The sequence below is a fragment of the Erigeron canadensis genome, chromosome 4 (assembly GCF_010389155.1).
Source record: "Erigeron canadensis isolate Cc75 chromosome 4, C_canadensis_v1, whole genome shotgun sequence".
In the NCBI taxonomy this organism is placed as follows: Eukaryota; Viridiplantae; Streptophyta; class Magnoliopsida; order Asterales; family Asteraceae; genus Erigeron; species Erigeron canadensis.
The window spans coordinates 39678989-39693829 of record NC_057764.1 but is presented as its reverse complement, the minus strand read 5'-3'; the positions used below and the strand labels follow the sequence as shown (position 1 = coordinate 39693829).

At 33.6% G+C, this 14841-nt stretch overlaps 2 protein-coding genes across 2 annotated transcripts; one reads left to right on the top strand and one right to left on the bottom strand.

Annotated features, from left to right (window-relative positions):
- The first annotated feature begins 300 nt into the window (after positions 1-300).
- On the top strand, positions 301-4447 carry LOC122596082 (calmodulin-binding protein 60 E-like). Its single transcript, XM_043768597.1, has 7 exons — positions 301-670; positions 1707-1782; positions 2094-2152; positions 2244-2734; positions 3076-3236; positions 3360-3563; positions 3655-4447. Exons 1-7 carry the CDS (start codon positions 579-581, stop codon positions 4234-4236), a joined length of 1665 nt encoding a protein of 554 aa, XP_043624532.1. The 5' UTR covers positions 301-578; the 3' UTR covers positions 4237-4447.
- A 794-nt stretch (positions 4448-5241) lies between these two features.
- Positions 5242-9206, bottom strand: LOC122596183 (two-component response regulator ARR12-like). The gene is made up of 6 exons (XM_043768714.1): positions 8854-9206; positions 8324-8476; positions 7520-7894; positions 7368-7444; positions 5845-6852; positions 5242-5572 (listed from the first exon to the last, which is right to left on the bottom strand). Exons 1-6 carry the CDS (start codon positions 8981-8983, stop codon positions 5495-5497), a joined length of 1821 nt encoding a protein of 606 aa, XP_043624649.1. The 5' UTR covers positions 8984-9206; the 3' UTR covers positions 5242-5494.
- Positions 9207-14841: the final 5635 nt, after the last annotated feature.

The window sequence follows — 14841 nt, the reverse complement described above, 5'->3', positions numbered from 1 at the left end:
CGAGTCACATTTTAAGCCGCAAATCAAAAATTATGTTTTCGAGTCAAGTTAAAAATTACGAGTAGACAAGTAGGTATCTCAGTATTTACAATAGCATCACTACCATTTTTCCAAACGGAGATATTATTCGTTTTTGACATGCATGGACGAACCTAAAAATGGTAAGTACATAGAATCCAAACTACAACACAAAGGGCAGTTCTGTCAACTTACCAACCTTTAAACTGACTTCAAAATTGCAACACATGTTGTTACTGCAAATTTCGCCAAAGGAAAAAACAATATGTCCAACGAATCAAATATATGAAACTACTATTTAATTTAATTATTAATCAATATATAATTCACCGACTAAACAAACCTGTTTTCTCTCACACACTCACAAATTAATGCATCATTAAATTAATCACCCACAGATCTATTAGCCAAACACAACACATGATTCCTATTATTCTGGTTTTGTGCTTTCTTTCTTCATATTTATCATAGTGATTCTGAACTGTTTTCAAGTTGGGTATTCAAGATTTTTCTATAAGTGTGATAAAGTTTGGAAATTTAGTGGTTTTTTTGATAGAAATATGGACAGGAGAGTGGAAAAGAGAGGATACGAGGATGAAGATGATGATGGTGTGCTTCAATCCAAGAAACCGAAGATACCGGCTTTAGCGAGGTTTGTTTTAACTGTTTTTTTGTCAGTTTTTATGCTGTAAAGATCAATTTTTTTGTTTAAGATTAGTATCTAGTTTTGACTAGTAATCTCCATTTTTATTTGTGTATAAAAGTGTGTTATGTGACAGCCAAATAGCCAATCCTAACAAAATTAAGAATCCTTAGTACATAAGGCATCAAGTTCTTTTGTGTAGGTATGCATTTATTTATCATATATATTTTTCTTTAAATTTATTTATCCATCCCCTTCCTTTGCCTATTTAAGCACAATATTTCTATTAATGGAACAGTTCAGTCTAGTGGCGGACCCAGGATTGATAGGGTAGTACAAATTTTTTTGTTGTTGACCTTATATCGACGTAAAATAACGATAACGACTAAATTGTTACGATTTTTCAGGATTTTTGGCTATTTTTAATGATTGTTAAGAGTTTTTGGGCACTTTGGTAGTTTTCATTTATCATTTAATTGCACAAGTACATCTTTATGAGTTTTATTATTAGAATAATCTTATGAAAGTTTTGAATTAGTTACATTGACACTTTGACAGGTATCCCATATTTGTTTGGCCCGTAGCACCAACAAATAATACATCGTTTTCCAAAAAAAATTACACTACATGGATCTAGCGGACCCGTAGCCCGGGCTACCCCTAGGTTCTATGTAGGTCCGCCTATGAGTTCAGAGTGTGATTACTAGAATATAATAAACTAGTGCTCGGAAATATGGCAAACGGTAGCCAAAATTGAATTTGCAGTATGTATCCAACTTTATGGATGCCATGTTAGTAGAAGTACCACCGGATAAAATACCCTTTGAACTAAAGTTGAAGATATTTTCAAGTACTTATCCCTATGATATGTCATATATCACATATCTTATGACTATACTCACCTACGCTAGATTGTTCCTCATTAAACTATTAGGATCATATCAGATTCGTGTTTTGCAGTCTTTTTGAACTGAAGTGATTATTTCTTGATTGTTTACCTTAACGAATAAACTACATATTTCTCTGTTTTTTTTCTCCCGTATAGTGTAATTGTGGAAGCTCTCAAGGTTGATAGTTTACAAAGACTTAGCTCATCTTTAGAGCCTCTTTTCCGCAGAATTGTAAGCTGTTAAATCTTATAACACATTGTGGTTTGTGCATATAGAATCCATCTTATGTTTATAACTGTTTGGACAAGTTTATAGATATCGTCGTAACATATATCTAAGAAAGTTGCTAAATAGTATTTGTCACTTTGTTGAAGATCTAAAAGAGTCATAAGCATTATTATACGATACTTTCTGTGAATTTGTTTAAAGGAAGTGAGGAAGTACCCTATGAATTATACTTGGTTCGTAATTTGAAAATGCAACATGAACGTTTGTGCTTACAATAAGGTGAAATTTTTTATCGTATATGTCCTGAAATACAGGTTAGCGAAGAAGTGGAGCGTGCCTTGACCAGATATGGGCATGGTCAAATTGCTGGAAGGTTAGATGCTAAGATGTTAAGGTCTTTTATGCTGAAATGCAACTTCTTTAAAAGACTTTTAAGAAATTTGTGCTTTGTTTAATGGTATCAGATCTTCACCACCACGGATACAAGATCCAGAAGGAAAAGTCTTGCACCTTCAATTTAGAACAAGGATGCCTCCTCATCTCTTTACAGGTGGAAAGGTAGAGGGCGAGCATGGAGCAACTATTCATGTTGTTTTGTTAGATCCAACCACAGGAAATGTGATACAAAGTGGACCTGAGTCAGCATCAAAACTGAACATAGTGGTGCTGGAAGGTGACTTCAATGAAGAAATAAATGAAAACTGGAGCCCGGACCATTTTGAAACCCATGAAGTCAAAGCCCGTGAAGGGAAAAGACCGCTTTTAACAGGGGAGTTACAAGTAAACTTGAATGAAGGAGTTGGGACTCTGGGTGATCTTACTTTTACGGACAATTCTAGCTGGATTCGAAGCAGAAAGTTTAGGCTTGGTTTGAAGGTCGCTCCTGAATGTTCTAGAATCAGAATCCGGGAAGCTAAAACTGAGGCTTTTTCTGTTAAAGATCATAGAGGAGAATGTATGAAACATAAAGAGTTTAGTTTTTGTGTTACATCTTCTACAGGTGGAAAACGGGCGGGTTGGGTAACATGTCAAAGCAGGATCGAATACAAGACTTAATGAATGGGGCAGGTCAGGTTCACCCAAAACTTACAGTCCAAAACTTTTAACTTATTACGATTTATTAGTGTTTCAATTGATAATAACCTACATTTGTAGGAGGTTTTTATTCATTAAATTAACACTCTGGGTGACTTTCAACATGCCATTTGGCCCGTTTTTTGTTAATTTTATTTGACCATTTTGAGATCAAACATAAACCAAAGCAACCCATTCATTGATAAATTCGTACTTTTGCAGTGTACAAGAAACATTATCCACCTGCTTTACATGATGAAGTTTGGAGATTGGATAGAATTGCAAAAGATGGGGCATTGCATAAGAAATTGGTGAAATCCGAAGTCATAACCGTAGAAGATTTCCTCCGTGTTCTTGTTAGAGATCCACAAAGACTCAGAAACGTAAGCTTCTTATGTCACTTGAGTTTTTGTTAGGGATAATTACATGTAAAGGTAACCAACTTTGTTCTAATTTCTATTTCGAGTAACCTTTTGTTGTTTTCTAAAACATGTATGAATATATAGATTTTAGGGAGTGGGATGTCGAATAGAATGTGGGAAAACACAGTGGAGCATGCCAAGACTTGTGTTTTAGGAGGGAAGCTGTATGTATACTACGCTGATTTAGCTCACACCACCGGTGCTATCTTCAACCACATTTACGAGCTAAGAGGTCTTATTTCTGATGGTCAGTTTGTCCCATTGGAATCACTTAGACATAATCAGAAGGTCTGCACAGTTCTTTCGTCATTCTATTTCTTGAAGTTAAATGCAAATGATGTTAGAGATTTTAATATGTAATATTTCTTGGACTTCACAGATTTCCGTAGATTCACTTGTAAAAAGTGCATATGAGAACTGGAATAGAGTAATAGAATATGATGGCAAAGTCCTGAGTGCACTGACCTTCCCTGCAGCACCTTCTAATAATAACGTGATTGAATATCCATTTATAAATTCTGAGCCGACGGTGGGCGTTTCATCAAGCACCCATCACCAACCAGTGTTGTCTAGCAACACTACCGACTATGGGTCCACTGAAACATCATATGATGGTTCAGGGGATTGGTCAGACCCACAAGGACATGGGTTCGGAGATTCATACTCAGAGGAAATCCGTATGAGGAGTTCAGAAATGTTGGAAACTGATGACATGCAGAAGCTACTTAGGAGCTTTGGCGTTGGAGGCACAGGGCCTGCTTTTGGTCTTTATGACAACAGTTCATACAGTTACGATGTTCCTCATGAAACACAAGTGGAACCGGTTTATGCACAAGGGCACACGCGTGGTTCAGGAAAGGCGGTAGTTGGTTGGCTCAAACTAAAGGCTGCATTAAGATGGGGAATATTTATAAGGAAGAAAGCTGCAGAAAGAAGAGCTCAATTAGTTGAGCTTGATTGATTAGCCTCGAATAGGAAAATCTGCTAAATAGACTTACCCCTTAAATTGCGATATGCACCTGATGCATCAAGTGAACTACCTGTTCATAAATTGCTGACAGGTTGGGAAAACGTTGACTCTCGAGTAGTCAAGTGCAGTTACTTATTTGTGTACACTAAATCTTGATTTATAGAGTTTTTTGTTTTTCATAATGAATGAAGTTGCTTGTTTATGTGACCATGAATCACATTAGCTTTTCTTGGACATGGACCAGTTACGTATGATCCATGCCCATTTTGCTTTGGCTCACCGGTCCTTGTAATACTGATCCTGACCTTTGTTTTCGGTATTTACCGGTTATAACCTTCAAAATGTAGGCTGGGGCTCATTACTCTTCAGTTGAGTTACTAGAGGAGGCAACTTTAATCGATTTAAGTTGTGCTCTATCGCTGAAGGGTAACATGAAAAAAGTGACTTAATAGGAAACATTATCAAAATGGGTTAAAATTGAAATTCTAAAATACTATACAAAACTAATTTTCCTATAGTATGGAATTTTGGACAAAAGGTATTTAGAATCAGTATTGGCATACCCCCAAGTTTACCCGATCATGAAAGTATGTTTGTATTTAATTAATGGGTTCCATACACTAATAAAGGGTTGTCTTTCTGCATATATACCATACAGGAAAATTCCATCACATGACCAAAGAGGCAAAGATATTGCCATTGCTGAAAAGGAAGTTAGACCCAGCATCTGGACATGGGAAAAATGCAAGAATGTAACAGTAACCATAACTTTTAACTGGTTATCGGCATTAGATACATTTTTAGCGACCTATAACCAAAGGAAATTTTTTTAGTTATCAGATTTGACCTTTTGGAAGAAAAACCTACCCAGAATCTACAAACATGATGTGCGGCTAATGCATGAAATAATCGTGTATCAACCCTTAATTTACTATTTCGGCTCAAGGGAGAAAGAACCTATCCACCAACAAACACCAGTTCCTCTTTGCATCATAATTTTAAACAGCAAGAAAAAGAGTGATACGGAAATAGATTCAAGAAATCTGAAAACAGTTATACCCATGTCATGAAAACCTGGCTACAAGTTTTGATAAAGGATGACACCGAAGAAGCTAGACATAAATAGTCTTAGAAAATAAATTACATATTGATACAAACTTCTCATTTCATAAAACCTAATTCATCATTGCAGCCTCGTTTTATCATTCTCTAGGAGTCAAGAGCTAATTAATGTATCATCAATTCATCATCATAAACATGATCCGAATGAATAAGGATCAAATCCAAATTCTCCATTCATCATGATTGTTGGATCCTGGTCCTGCTCCTGCAACAAAAAAGGAGTTATTTTTTTAAGAAATGCTACGTAAATATGGAAACAGCATATTTGGAAATGCATTTTGTAGAAACTTTTGGAAATAGAATGAATGTTAAATTTTGATATCTAAATTAGTAAAGATTTAAACAATCAATATAGTAACTCCAAAATTATGAACACATTTGTGTACCTAGTATAGATATATATTTTACGTGTAAGCAGAACTTTCAACGTGACTGTCATATTAATAGATATATTACAATATTATAAAAAGATCATACCTGTTTCATCATTCCATTCATAAGATCGTCCAAGGAATCATAACCGTTATTTGCAATAAAACCACTTGGTATCTTGGTCTGCTCCAGTAAATAGTTATCACCGGATCCCATTTTCAGTTCAGTACTTGACCTATGAGTCCCCTTATTCCGCTGCATAAGAAGTGTACCATTGCCATTCGACGTATTGTAGACCCCAGAAAGTTGATCAGTTGATTGACTCACAGGTCCACTCACACTAATTCCATTGGGTGTTGGGGATGTAGCGGCTAAAGTGCTAAAAGCATTACTTGAATACTGACCATAACTTTGGGTGCCATACCGTGCATGCCTTTGACTTTGACCTTCAAGGGGTAGAGAGGCTGTGCTAGCTATATTAGAACCAAATCCGCTAATTGTGTTACTACTAGCAGTATAACCATATTTTAAGCTGCTATTTGGTGGCAATTGATCATGAAAGCTTTCTACACTTGGTGGCGGGGGATCAAGAAAGGTAGAACTACTTGAAACAAGATTCATAGAAGATTGATTCCCTACTGTTGAAAAGGTGCTAGAACCATTAAATATTCGAGATTCATCAATGTGATTAAAATCCGAGAGTTGGGTATTCGGTTTATTACTCTGTTGAAGATGGCCAAGTTCAAAAGACGTTGGAACTCCCTGAAAAAGATTTGTGGTTTGGTGATTTGTTGGCGGTGGTAATACAACCGGCTGAAACTTGTTGATTGAACTAATGGTCAAGTTTTGGGTGTGTGTTGGTTGGATCAAGGATGGGGTTGTGAGGCTGTGAAGGGTCATCCCGGTTGCACTATTGAGTCTACCAAGCATACCAGAAGGTGAATATGATGATAGCTGGGCATTTGGCGGCCTTCCTGAACCTGATAATGAACGGAAATCTCCAAACCCATCAAGTGAATTCATTCTCATATAAGAAGATGCATCTTTGCTACCGCCAAACGCCACCACCATGTTAGCTTGTTGACTGATCCTTTTCAAGTAAAGCCGATATTTCTGTAAAAATAATATTAAAATAAGCATTGTTTATTTTGTAATTCACCAATATTGGAATATGTGAAGATGAATCAGGCATTTGGATCTGATTAACTGAGTTTGAAAGGAAGATTACGTAAAACTTAATAGCCAGAATTATATGATCAGGTGTACGAGGAGATAAGTTCTGCTATTTGAAGTTGTAATAAGCAAATAATGAGTTGTTTGAGTGTTTCGTAGATTCTGATTATTAACTAATTAGCAGATAAAACAACCAAAAATGGCATTTTGTGCTTTGATGGAAGACATCTTATTAACGCAAAGTAAAAGTCACTCGAATTAGGTTAAAAGAACAGTTATACTTTGATAAACTTCTGTTACAGCTAATGCTTGGCTTGTTACTTGTCCCCTATATAATCACATAACAGAAACAATAATTGTTTATTTAAACACTCAAACCTTCTTATTAGCCAGATAATTAGTTTCAAAGTTTCAAATGCAGATCCAAACACCTCTTAATATGAGAAAAATCAAACCTGGAGATGGCTTGCCACGTTTTCTCTGGTAAGACCTTCAACATTCATCAAATCAAGAATCCTTTTAGGAACGGCTTCTGCATTATACAAAATAATCGTTAAGAGTGCCGAGAAACAAGTTTATATATAAAAACGAAGGTTAAATGACTTACTCTCGATCCCAAGCTGATTAACAGCGGCTACAAATTTCCTATGAAGATCAATGGACCAAACAACACGTGGCTTCTTTTGTGTTGATGAATCATCATCTTCATTACCATCGTCTTCAAAATCTTCATCTTCATCTTTTCTTTTCCTAATAAGTTTCCCATTTGGATCTCCACTACCGGCTTCTTGTCCGCCTTCATGATTACCCTTTCCATGGTTATGGTTTGACTTTGTCTGAGATTTTGGGTCAACCTTTTTCCTGATCACGTGTTGCCATATATTGCGTAACTCCTCAAGACGAACAGGTTTCACAAGGTAATCACAAGCACCATGAGTGATCCCTTTCATGACAAGCTTCGGGTCACTGTTTCCCGATAACACTGTAGCCAATTCAAGAAACATTAGATACCAATAAACAATACTCTTTTTGCTCCTAGGTATACGGACTTGACTCTTTTCGGGTCAAACCAACTAAAGATTTAGACTTTAAGAATTTGATAAACACATACGTCGATCACAACATTTAATCAACTTCAAAACTCAAAACACTCCAAACACAAACACACACACGTTCTTCGGGTCTGACCAACTACAAGTTTAAAGCTTTACGATTTGATATGCCTTCTTTAGGCCAAACCAACTTCAAAACTAACACCAAGGTTTGTTTGAAATATTGATAATAACATGGCCAACATCAGTTTAATCTTAACTATTAGGTTACTGGCCTCAGAACTCATAATAGGATGCTAAACAGTAAACACACAAAAAAGTATCAAATATGAATTTAAAGAAAGTGTATGGAGACTTACTAATAACAGGTAAGTCCATTTCAAGACCAACAAGCTCAAGAAGCTTGAAACCATCCATGTCTGGCATATGCACATCACTGATCACAACGTCAAACCGGTTTCGATCTTCCCTTAACATCTTCAATGCAATTACTGCTTCATTTGTGGTTGTAACTGCAAAACATAAAAATAAAAATGAAACAAATAAAATATGAAAATAATTACAATCAAGCAATAAACTTTTTTTGATATGTGTGTTGGATAATTAAACATCAATCCCTAGAATAGATCAAAGGCATTCATCCCTAAAATTCAAAGATTGAAACCATCAAAAGTACTCGTATATATTAAAAATGATGATGTCAACTCTACAACAATAATTCAACAAAATCTTGTTAAATACTGTTTACACAAACATATATAAATCAAAACTTTATAAAACTTTATTTAAACAACTATTCATTCAACAAACATAACAAACAAATCAGATAAATATGAAACTAATACTAAAACTGATTTAAAAATAAGCATAAATAAAAGGCAAAACTAACCTTGATATTGGCATTTCCTTAAAAGCCCATCTAATAACTTCAAACAAGTACGATCATCATCAACAGCAAGAACTCTCATTCCAATTGGAAATCTATCAATTTCAGCCCCCCTCATTTCCTCAACTGTCATATCTTATTATTTCTTATTTGATATATTAAACAACTTTTTTTTCTTTCTTTCAAAGAAAAATGACTTAGACAAGATCAAACAAAAGATTCAAATAAAACACAACCAAGATTCACAAAGTTTGGATTTTTATCACTTGTTTGACCACCTTGTTGACAGACAAAACAAACCCAGAAAGAAAGAAAATGATTTCAAAAGATTTTAGAGAGAGAAAACAGCATCTTGATGAGAGGGAAAGAGAGAGAGAACAAGGTAGTGACTTGGACCATTATTATTATAGCTTAACATATATACATATATATATTTTGACAATGATGGCCAGAACAGATTGAATGGCTTTCAACACAACAATACATAGAATCAAAATGGTTTTGTCTTTTACTTTTATTTATTTTTCATTTATCAACCTTTTTTTTTTCTTTTTGCAGAGATAAAAAAGTTACTTTTTAATTAAATATTCTTTTGGGAAATATCAAATTATACATACATGACTTGTATATGTATATTACCATGTTTGTATCCATTGAGAAATAATGGTATCTTTCTTTTGCCCTTTTCTACTTTCCTTATCTCTCATGGATATATATAGAAGTATGATTGTAACTTTTGGATGTTATATAAGTTTGTTATAATCTTTTAACTTTTAAGAAAACCCCCCCATCAACTCGTTTATTACAAGTTACCTAGAATTAGGACATTTAACATGTTATAGTTAATAGGGTTCTTTTTGTTTTTTTAGAACAACGGTATTATATTAGTATAAATTCTTTTAGCAAAGAGCCGAAAGGAAAATTAAAGTTATATAAGGTATGACGGGCTAGTTTGCCATAAGGACCAATCTAACGTTTCCTTCTTGTTACAACAGTTAATCCAGAAAAAAAACATAAAAACTATAAAGTTAAAAACATCGACACTTGAGGTGAATTTCCTGTTAAAATCAAAGTTACAATAGGGTTCCTTTTTTTTTTTCTGTAAATAAACACAATTAAATATGTTGCTCTTCATGGTTGTAGCCTTATATTAAGACTACACAACATAAAAATGTAATGCATAATCTTTTGATCATAATGTTATGTGATTTATCTTTCTATATTCGTTGTAAGATTGATGATAAAATGATAATAATATATAGTAACCGATCCATTATCTATTTTCAATTAAACAAATCTTTATTTATTTCAAAACGAATACTTCAATTTTAAAATTAGAAGAAAATAAACCATTAACAAACATAACATTTATACATTTTATACAACAAATATAAGTTATTATATTCACCACTATTGAGTTGGTTTTGAGATAACTTATTTGCACCCTCATTTATGTTAGTTTTAAAACTTATGGGTTTTTCGAACATTTAGTCGGGATATGAAATCAGGGAAAACTCACCGTATAAAAATGAACTCTTGCACATACCATAGACAATGAGATATTGACCATGCGTCGTTAGAAGTATTCAGAGGGAAAAACCCGAAAGTTTGTCATCTCTGATAGTCGAACTCAAGCACTTGATCAGCTGGGCTACTATCATTGGCAGTTTTAAAAACATCTATTATTTTTTATATTAAGAACTTACTAAGAATATTCATAATGATAATAATAACTAACAAAAAAAAAAAAGAATTTTTGAATTTAATTGGTTAAAGATGGAATATTCTTGTTAAAAAGGAATAATGAAACCCAATTATTAAGCAATCTTAGCCGTCCATTTGCTTTGATCATAATAAAGGACCCCACTTGTACAATTAATCATATGCAACTCAAATGGAAATTAACATGTTTATATCGAAAAGCTTTTATGATGAAATTATTCTTTTTCAATTAGTACAAGTATTAGGGGCAATAATGTAAATTTGAGATAGAGGACAGAATCTTGGAGTGATGATTTCTGTCAAGTATAAATTTTCTGTCAAGCCTCTACTTAATTATGCCTTAGCTTGATTAGGTATAGTGCTTAACTAGAGGCTTAATTTTTTCTAACAATGAGTCGCGATTTTAAGTTAAAGTTGATATCAGATAACTCTTAATGATTGTATATAGTAAGTTTTAGGCAATCCCTGTTAATGATGTCTAGTTTATACCCGTCATATTTGTTTGTCATATGACGATTAACATCTTGTTATAAAAAGTATAGTTTAATAACCCCTCTTTCTATGCATAAGTTTTGTCATTGCAGTATGGGATTTGTCTTTGTCTTTTTACCATTAAGATACTCGATAGATTTTCTAAGAATATTTAATGTATAGCGTAACTTTTATACAAGATATACAATATCTTGATAAATTGATAAATAGATAATTAGTATGGTCTATGGAGTTTTGTGAATAGATGGGAGTAAGTGGCAAATGTCACTACTTTATGTTGCTTCCAATAGCAATGTCCAAAAGTGCTCCTTTTGTAAGAACAGGCATAATAATATTTTTGAATTCTATTTTTCCTCATATACAATCTAACTGTATTAGTTCTATACATCCCAAAATCCAAAAAAATATGCTATATCTACTGAAGTTCAAGACAATTATTGATGGATTTTGTTGGTGACATACTTCAAGTCTATTACTAACGCTTAAGTCTCGTTTACTTTTTACTTAATAAACTTAATAATTAAATTAAATTTTATGTTATTTTTTAAAAAAATTAACAAACAAAAATAACGGTCAATTGCATATCTTTTACTTAATACATTCATACATTACTTACACATTTAGTTACTTTATACACTCAGCCCTTAATGACTAAAAAAAAACAAGACCTAATCATTTTATGTGTGTTATTTTGATTTTAAGATTTATGTGGCTTAATTATAAGTGTTCATGGCTTTCCTAAGAACATTGAATTTATTTACCATTATCCTTGATACACCTTAATAAATCAATTAATTAGTCACTAAATATTGGTGATTTAAGTCTATGTAATGATAACTTGTTTCATAATAATAATGTTCATAATAATAATCCTAATACAACTGTTCATTAACTGTAGGTCACTTTATGCTTCTCTTTTAAAATTTAAAACTATTAAAACATTATGGCTAAACATCATGATAAAACAATCATTGAGTAAATGTTATTTTCGAAATGAGATTAAAAGGTCCCGTGAACTTTTTAATCATGCATCACCACTATTTCGTTTTGTCATAATTATAAGTGGTAAACAACTTTTAGTAATAAGTGGATTGTTGATCATAATTATCATGTTTGTAATCAAAATCCACTCTTTGCATCACATACTAATCCTAGAATTAATTTGTCATGTTTTCATAGGATTTCATACGTTTTACTTTTTGTGCGTGGTTTTTTTTTTTTTTTTTTGAGTGCAATATTAGGTGGATACTAATTAAAGTATACTAGAGTGATACCCGCGCGTTGCAGCGGCGACGGTTTATAACGGTTTAAACATTGTAACGATTTATAGCGTTTAGTTTTCATGAGATGCGTCAATGCAGGATCTAACCGTATATATCATTCTAAAAATAAGTCGCGGATTAGGTGAAAAAATAATGAAGTGCAAACACTAACCATGAAAAATAATTACTTATAATTGTAGAGGAGGAAACCAAGGCAATTAAAAAAATAAATAGTAAAAGATTAAAATTTAATACGAATATACAAAGGACATAATTGGTTCGTAATTTCGTGAGTTATAAAATTTTTTTTATCCGTGGCAATACCTTCAGCAATAATTTTAGAGTTAATGGGGATTTTATAACAATAGGGTTTGTAATTGTGGGGTTTTTTGTAATTAAGGGTAATCTCAGAATTTCAGGGATAAGATGTGTGGAGATAGTTTAAATGTAAAGGGTATATTAGGTAATTAAAAGATAGAGAGTTGAATGGGGAGGGGATAGTTTGTTTATAAAGATAGTATAGATTAAGATCGCATGCAATCAAACACATAAAATTTATGTTCTAATCAAAACCTTGGAGAAATTAATTTGTTAGACAATGTACGCGGACATATATAATTTTGTAACGAGTAAAAATGATCAATATACAACATATTCACAATTATATATTTAACATATTATAATTGAATAAAAAAAGATTTTATCATTTAAACTTTTTATTAATGTTTAATTGTGACTTATGTAAAGTTGGATGAAGATGGAGTATAAGAATATATCATGTTTGATTGTGTATGAGATTTGAATGATTGTGAAGTTATGAGTGTGTGTGTGGGCAGGGAGTGGACACAGAGGTTTTTTTGAGTATATAATAAGACACTCACTCAGAGACACAAGTGGAAGAGCGAAGTACAGGTTGCATGAGAATCTTCTTCTTTAGTTTATTTATTATCTACAATTGTTTTGACTTACCATTTGCTATCACAAAATCAATTTCTATTGACACATGGTAGTTAAAATAAAGTGGTGTGGCCTATTTGTTTTTTGTTTTTTTTTGTTAAAAGATTCATTATTCCGTGTTAGTCCACCAAGGAAATACCAATAAGAATATGGAGTAACTCGAACGAAGTAATGAACCCTGTGGCAAAAATATGTGTGAAAACGATCACTTTTATAAAAGGAGGATCTCTTGAGTTAATACAAATATAACATAAGATACGTGATATTTTTTCTGTTTTTTCTTTTGTTTTTTGTTACAGTGAAGAATGATTTTAACAATGTAGAAAAAAACTATAACTATAACAACTTCATCCAGAAATACATTAAAATTACCACTAACGTGTCATAGTCATTAGACGTTTAATATCATTAAGGGCAAGGGTGTAGTCGGCTTGTTTTATCAGCAAAAACCATCGGCAAGAATCGGCTCATCGGCTATACTATAACACGTGTATTGGCTAGTTTTGGCAAGTTTAATCGACTAGTTTTGGTTATATATATCCGCATGTTTTGGCGGATCCTTGTGAATATTGGGAGGGTGTACTTGTGACTTTTTTTTTTTGTTCTTGGTTCCAATCCTTTCTACTTCGCCGGAAACCTAAAAAATCAATTTGGGGGTTTTCGATTTTGAGGCTTGATCTACATTTTTCTTGGCTTTTATTACCGGAATACGTGCCGATAAAACTTGTCGATGCTCCTAACGTGATATATCACCCTTTCCTGTGAGATCCGAAACCCCTTTTGGGGTTTCCGGTCGTTGCCGGCCAAAAACGTTCACTTTTTACGGCCAAAACTTTGTTTGGCTTGAGCAAGGGTGTAGTTGGCTATGTGACTACTTGTTGGTTCGATTTTCCGGTGATCCTTTTTTGGGGTTTCTGGTTTAATCGATATAGTTCATGTTGCTTTTGTTGGTTCGGTTTTTCGACGAGCCCTTTCTTGGGTTTCCGGTGAACTGCTGGTGCTGCTGCATGTTGCATCAGTTTTTCGGTGAGACTGCTGCTGATGCTTCCGTTGCTACGGCGGATGTGGTTTTCCGGCGAGCCCTTTCTTGGGTTTATGGTTAACTGTTGCTGCTGGTTCTGCTACTTACGGCAGTTTGTTTTCCGGCGAACCTGTTCTTGGGTTTCCGGTTATACCGTTGCTGCTTCTACGTATATTTATGTATATTTAATTTTTTTACATTGCCATTAATTGCTTATTTGTGATTAGCTTGGTAGTGTAGCGGTAGCAATAGGTAGCCGGAAAAAGTAGTTCTTAGCCGATGATGATATCGTTGAACAGTTTTTTAGGTTGCTTGTTAAATGGGCGATGATGATACAAATGTTCCGAAAAATGGGACTCGGATGATCCGAGGCGTATTTTGGCGGGGTAAACCTTCGGGTTAGCAATCATGGCGTCTCCGACTTCTGAAATTCCCAACCCCCAAATTCTCAGCCCAAGTTTTATTTTATACAAAAAAAGGTTACTTTTTTAGTTCTCCGGCAAGTTTGATTCATATTCCGGTTATCTTTGCTATGTT

Bases quoted from the DNA above. Each gene is read 5' to 3' on its own strand.
- LOC122596183 (XM_043768714.1), bottom strand. From the start codon at position 8,983: ATGACAGTTGAGGAAATGAGGGGGGCTGAAATTGATAGATTTCCAATT. The intron at 8,477-8,853 runs GTTAGTTTTGCC...TATGTTTTGCAG, and splicing joins AAGGAAATGCCAATATCAAG to TTACAACCACAAATGAAGCA. The intron at 5,573-5,844 runs GTATGATCTTTT...TTTTTGTTGCAG, and splicing joins TGAATGGAATGATGAAACAG to GAGCAGGACCAGGATCCAAC.
- LOC122596082 (XM_043768597.1), top strand. From the start codon at position 579: ATGGACAGGAGAGTGGAAAAGAGAGGATACGAGGATGAAGATGATGAT. The intron at 671-1,706 runs GTTTGTTTTAAC...TCTCCCGTATAG, and splicing joins AAGATACCGGCTTTAGCGAG to TGTAATTGTGGAAGCTCTCA. The intron at 1,783-2,093 runs GTAAGCTGTTAA...CCTGAAATACAG, and splicing joins AGCCTCTTTTCCGCAGAATT to GTTAGCGAAGAAGTGGAGCG.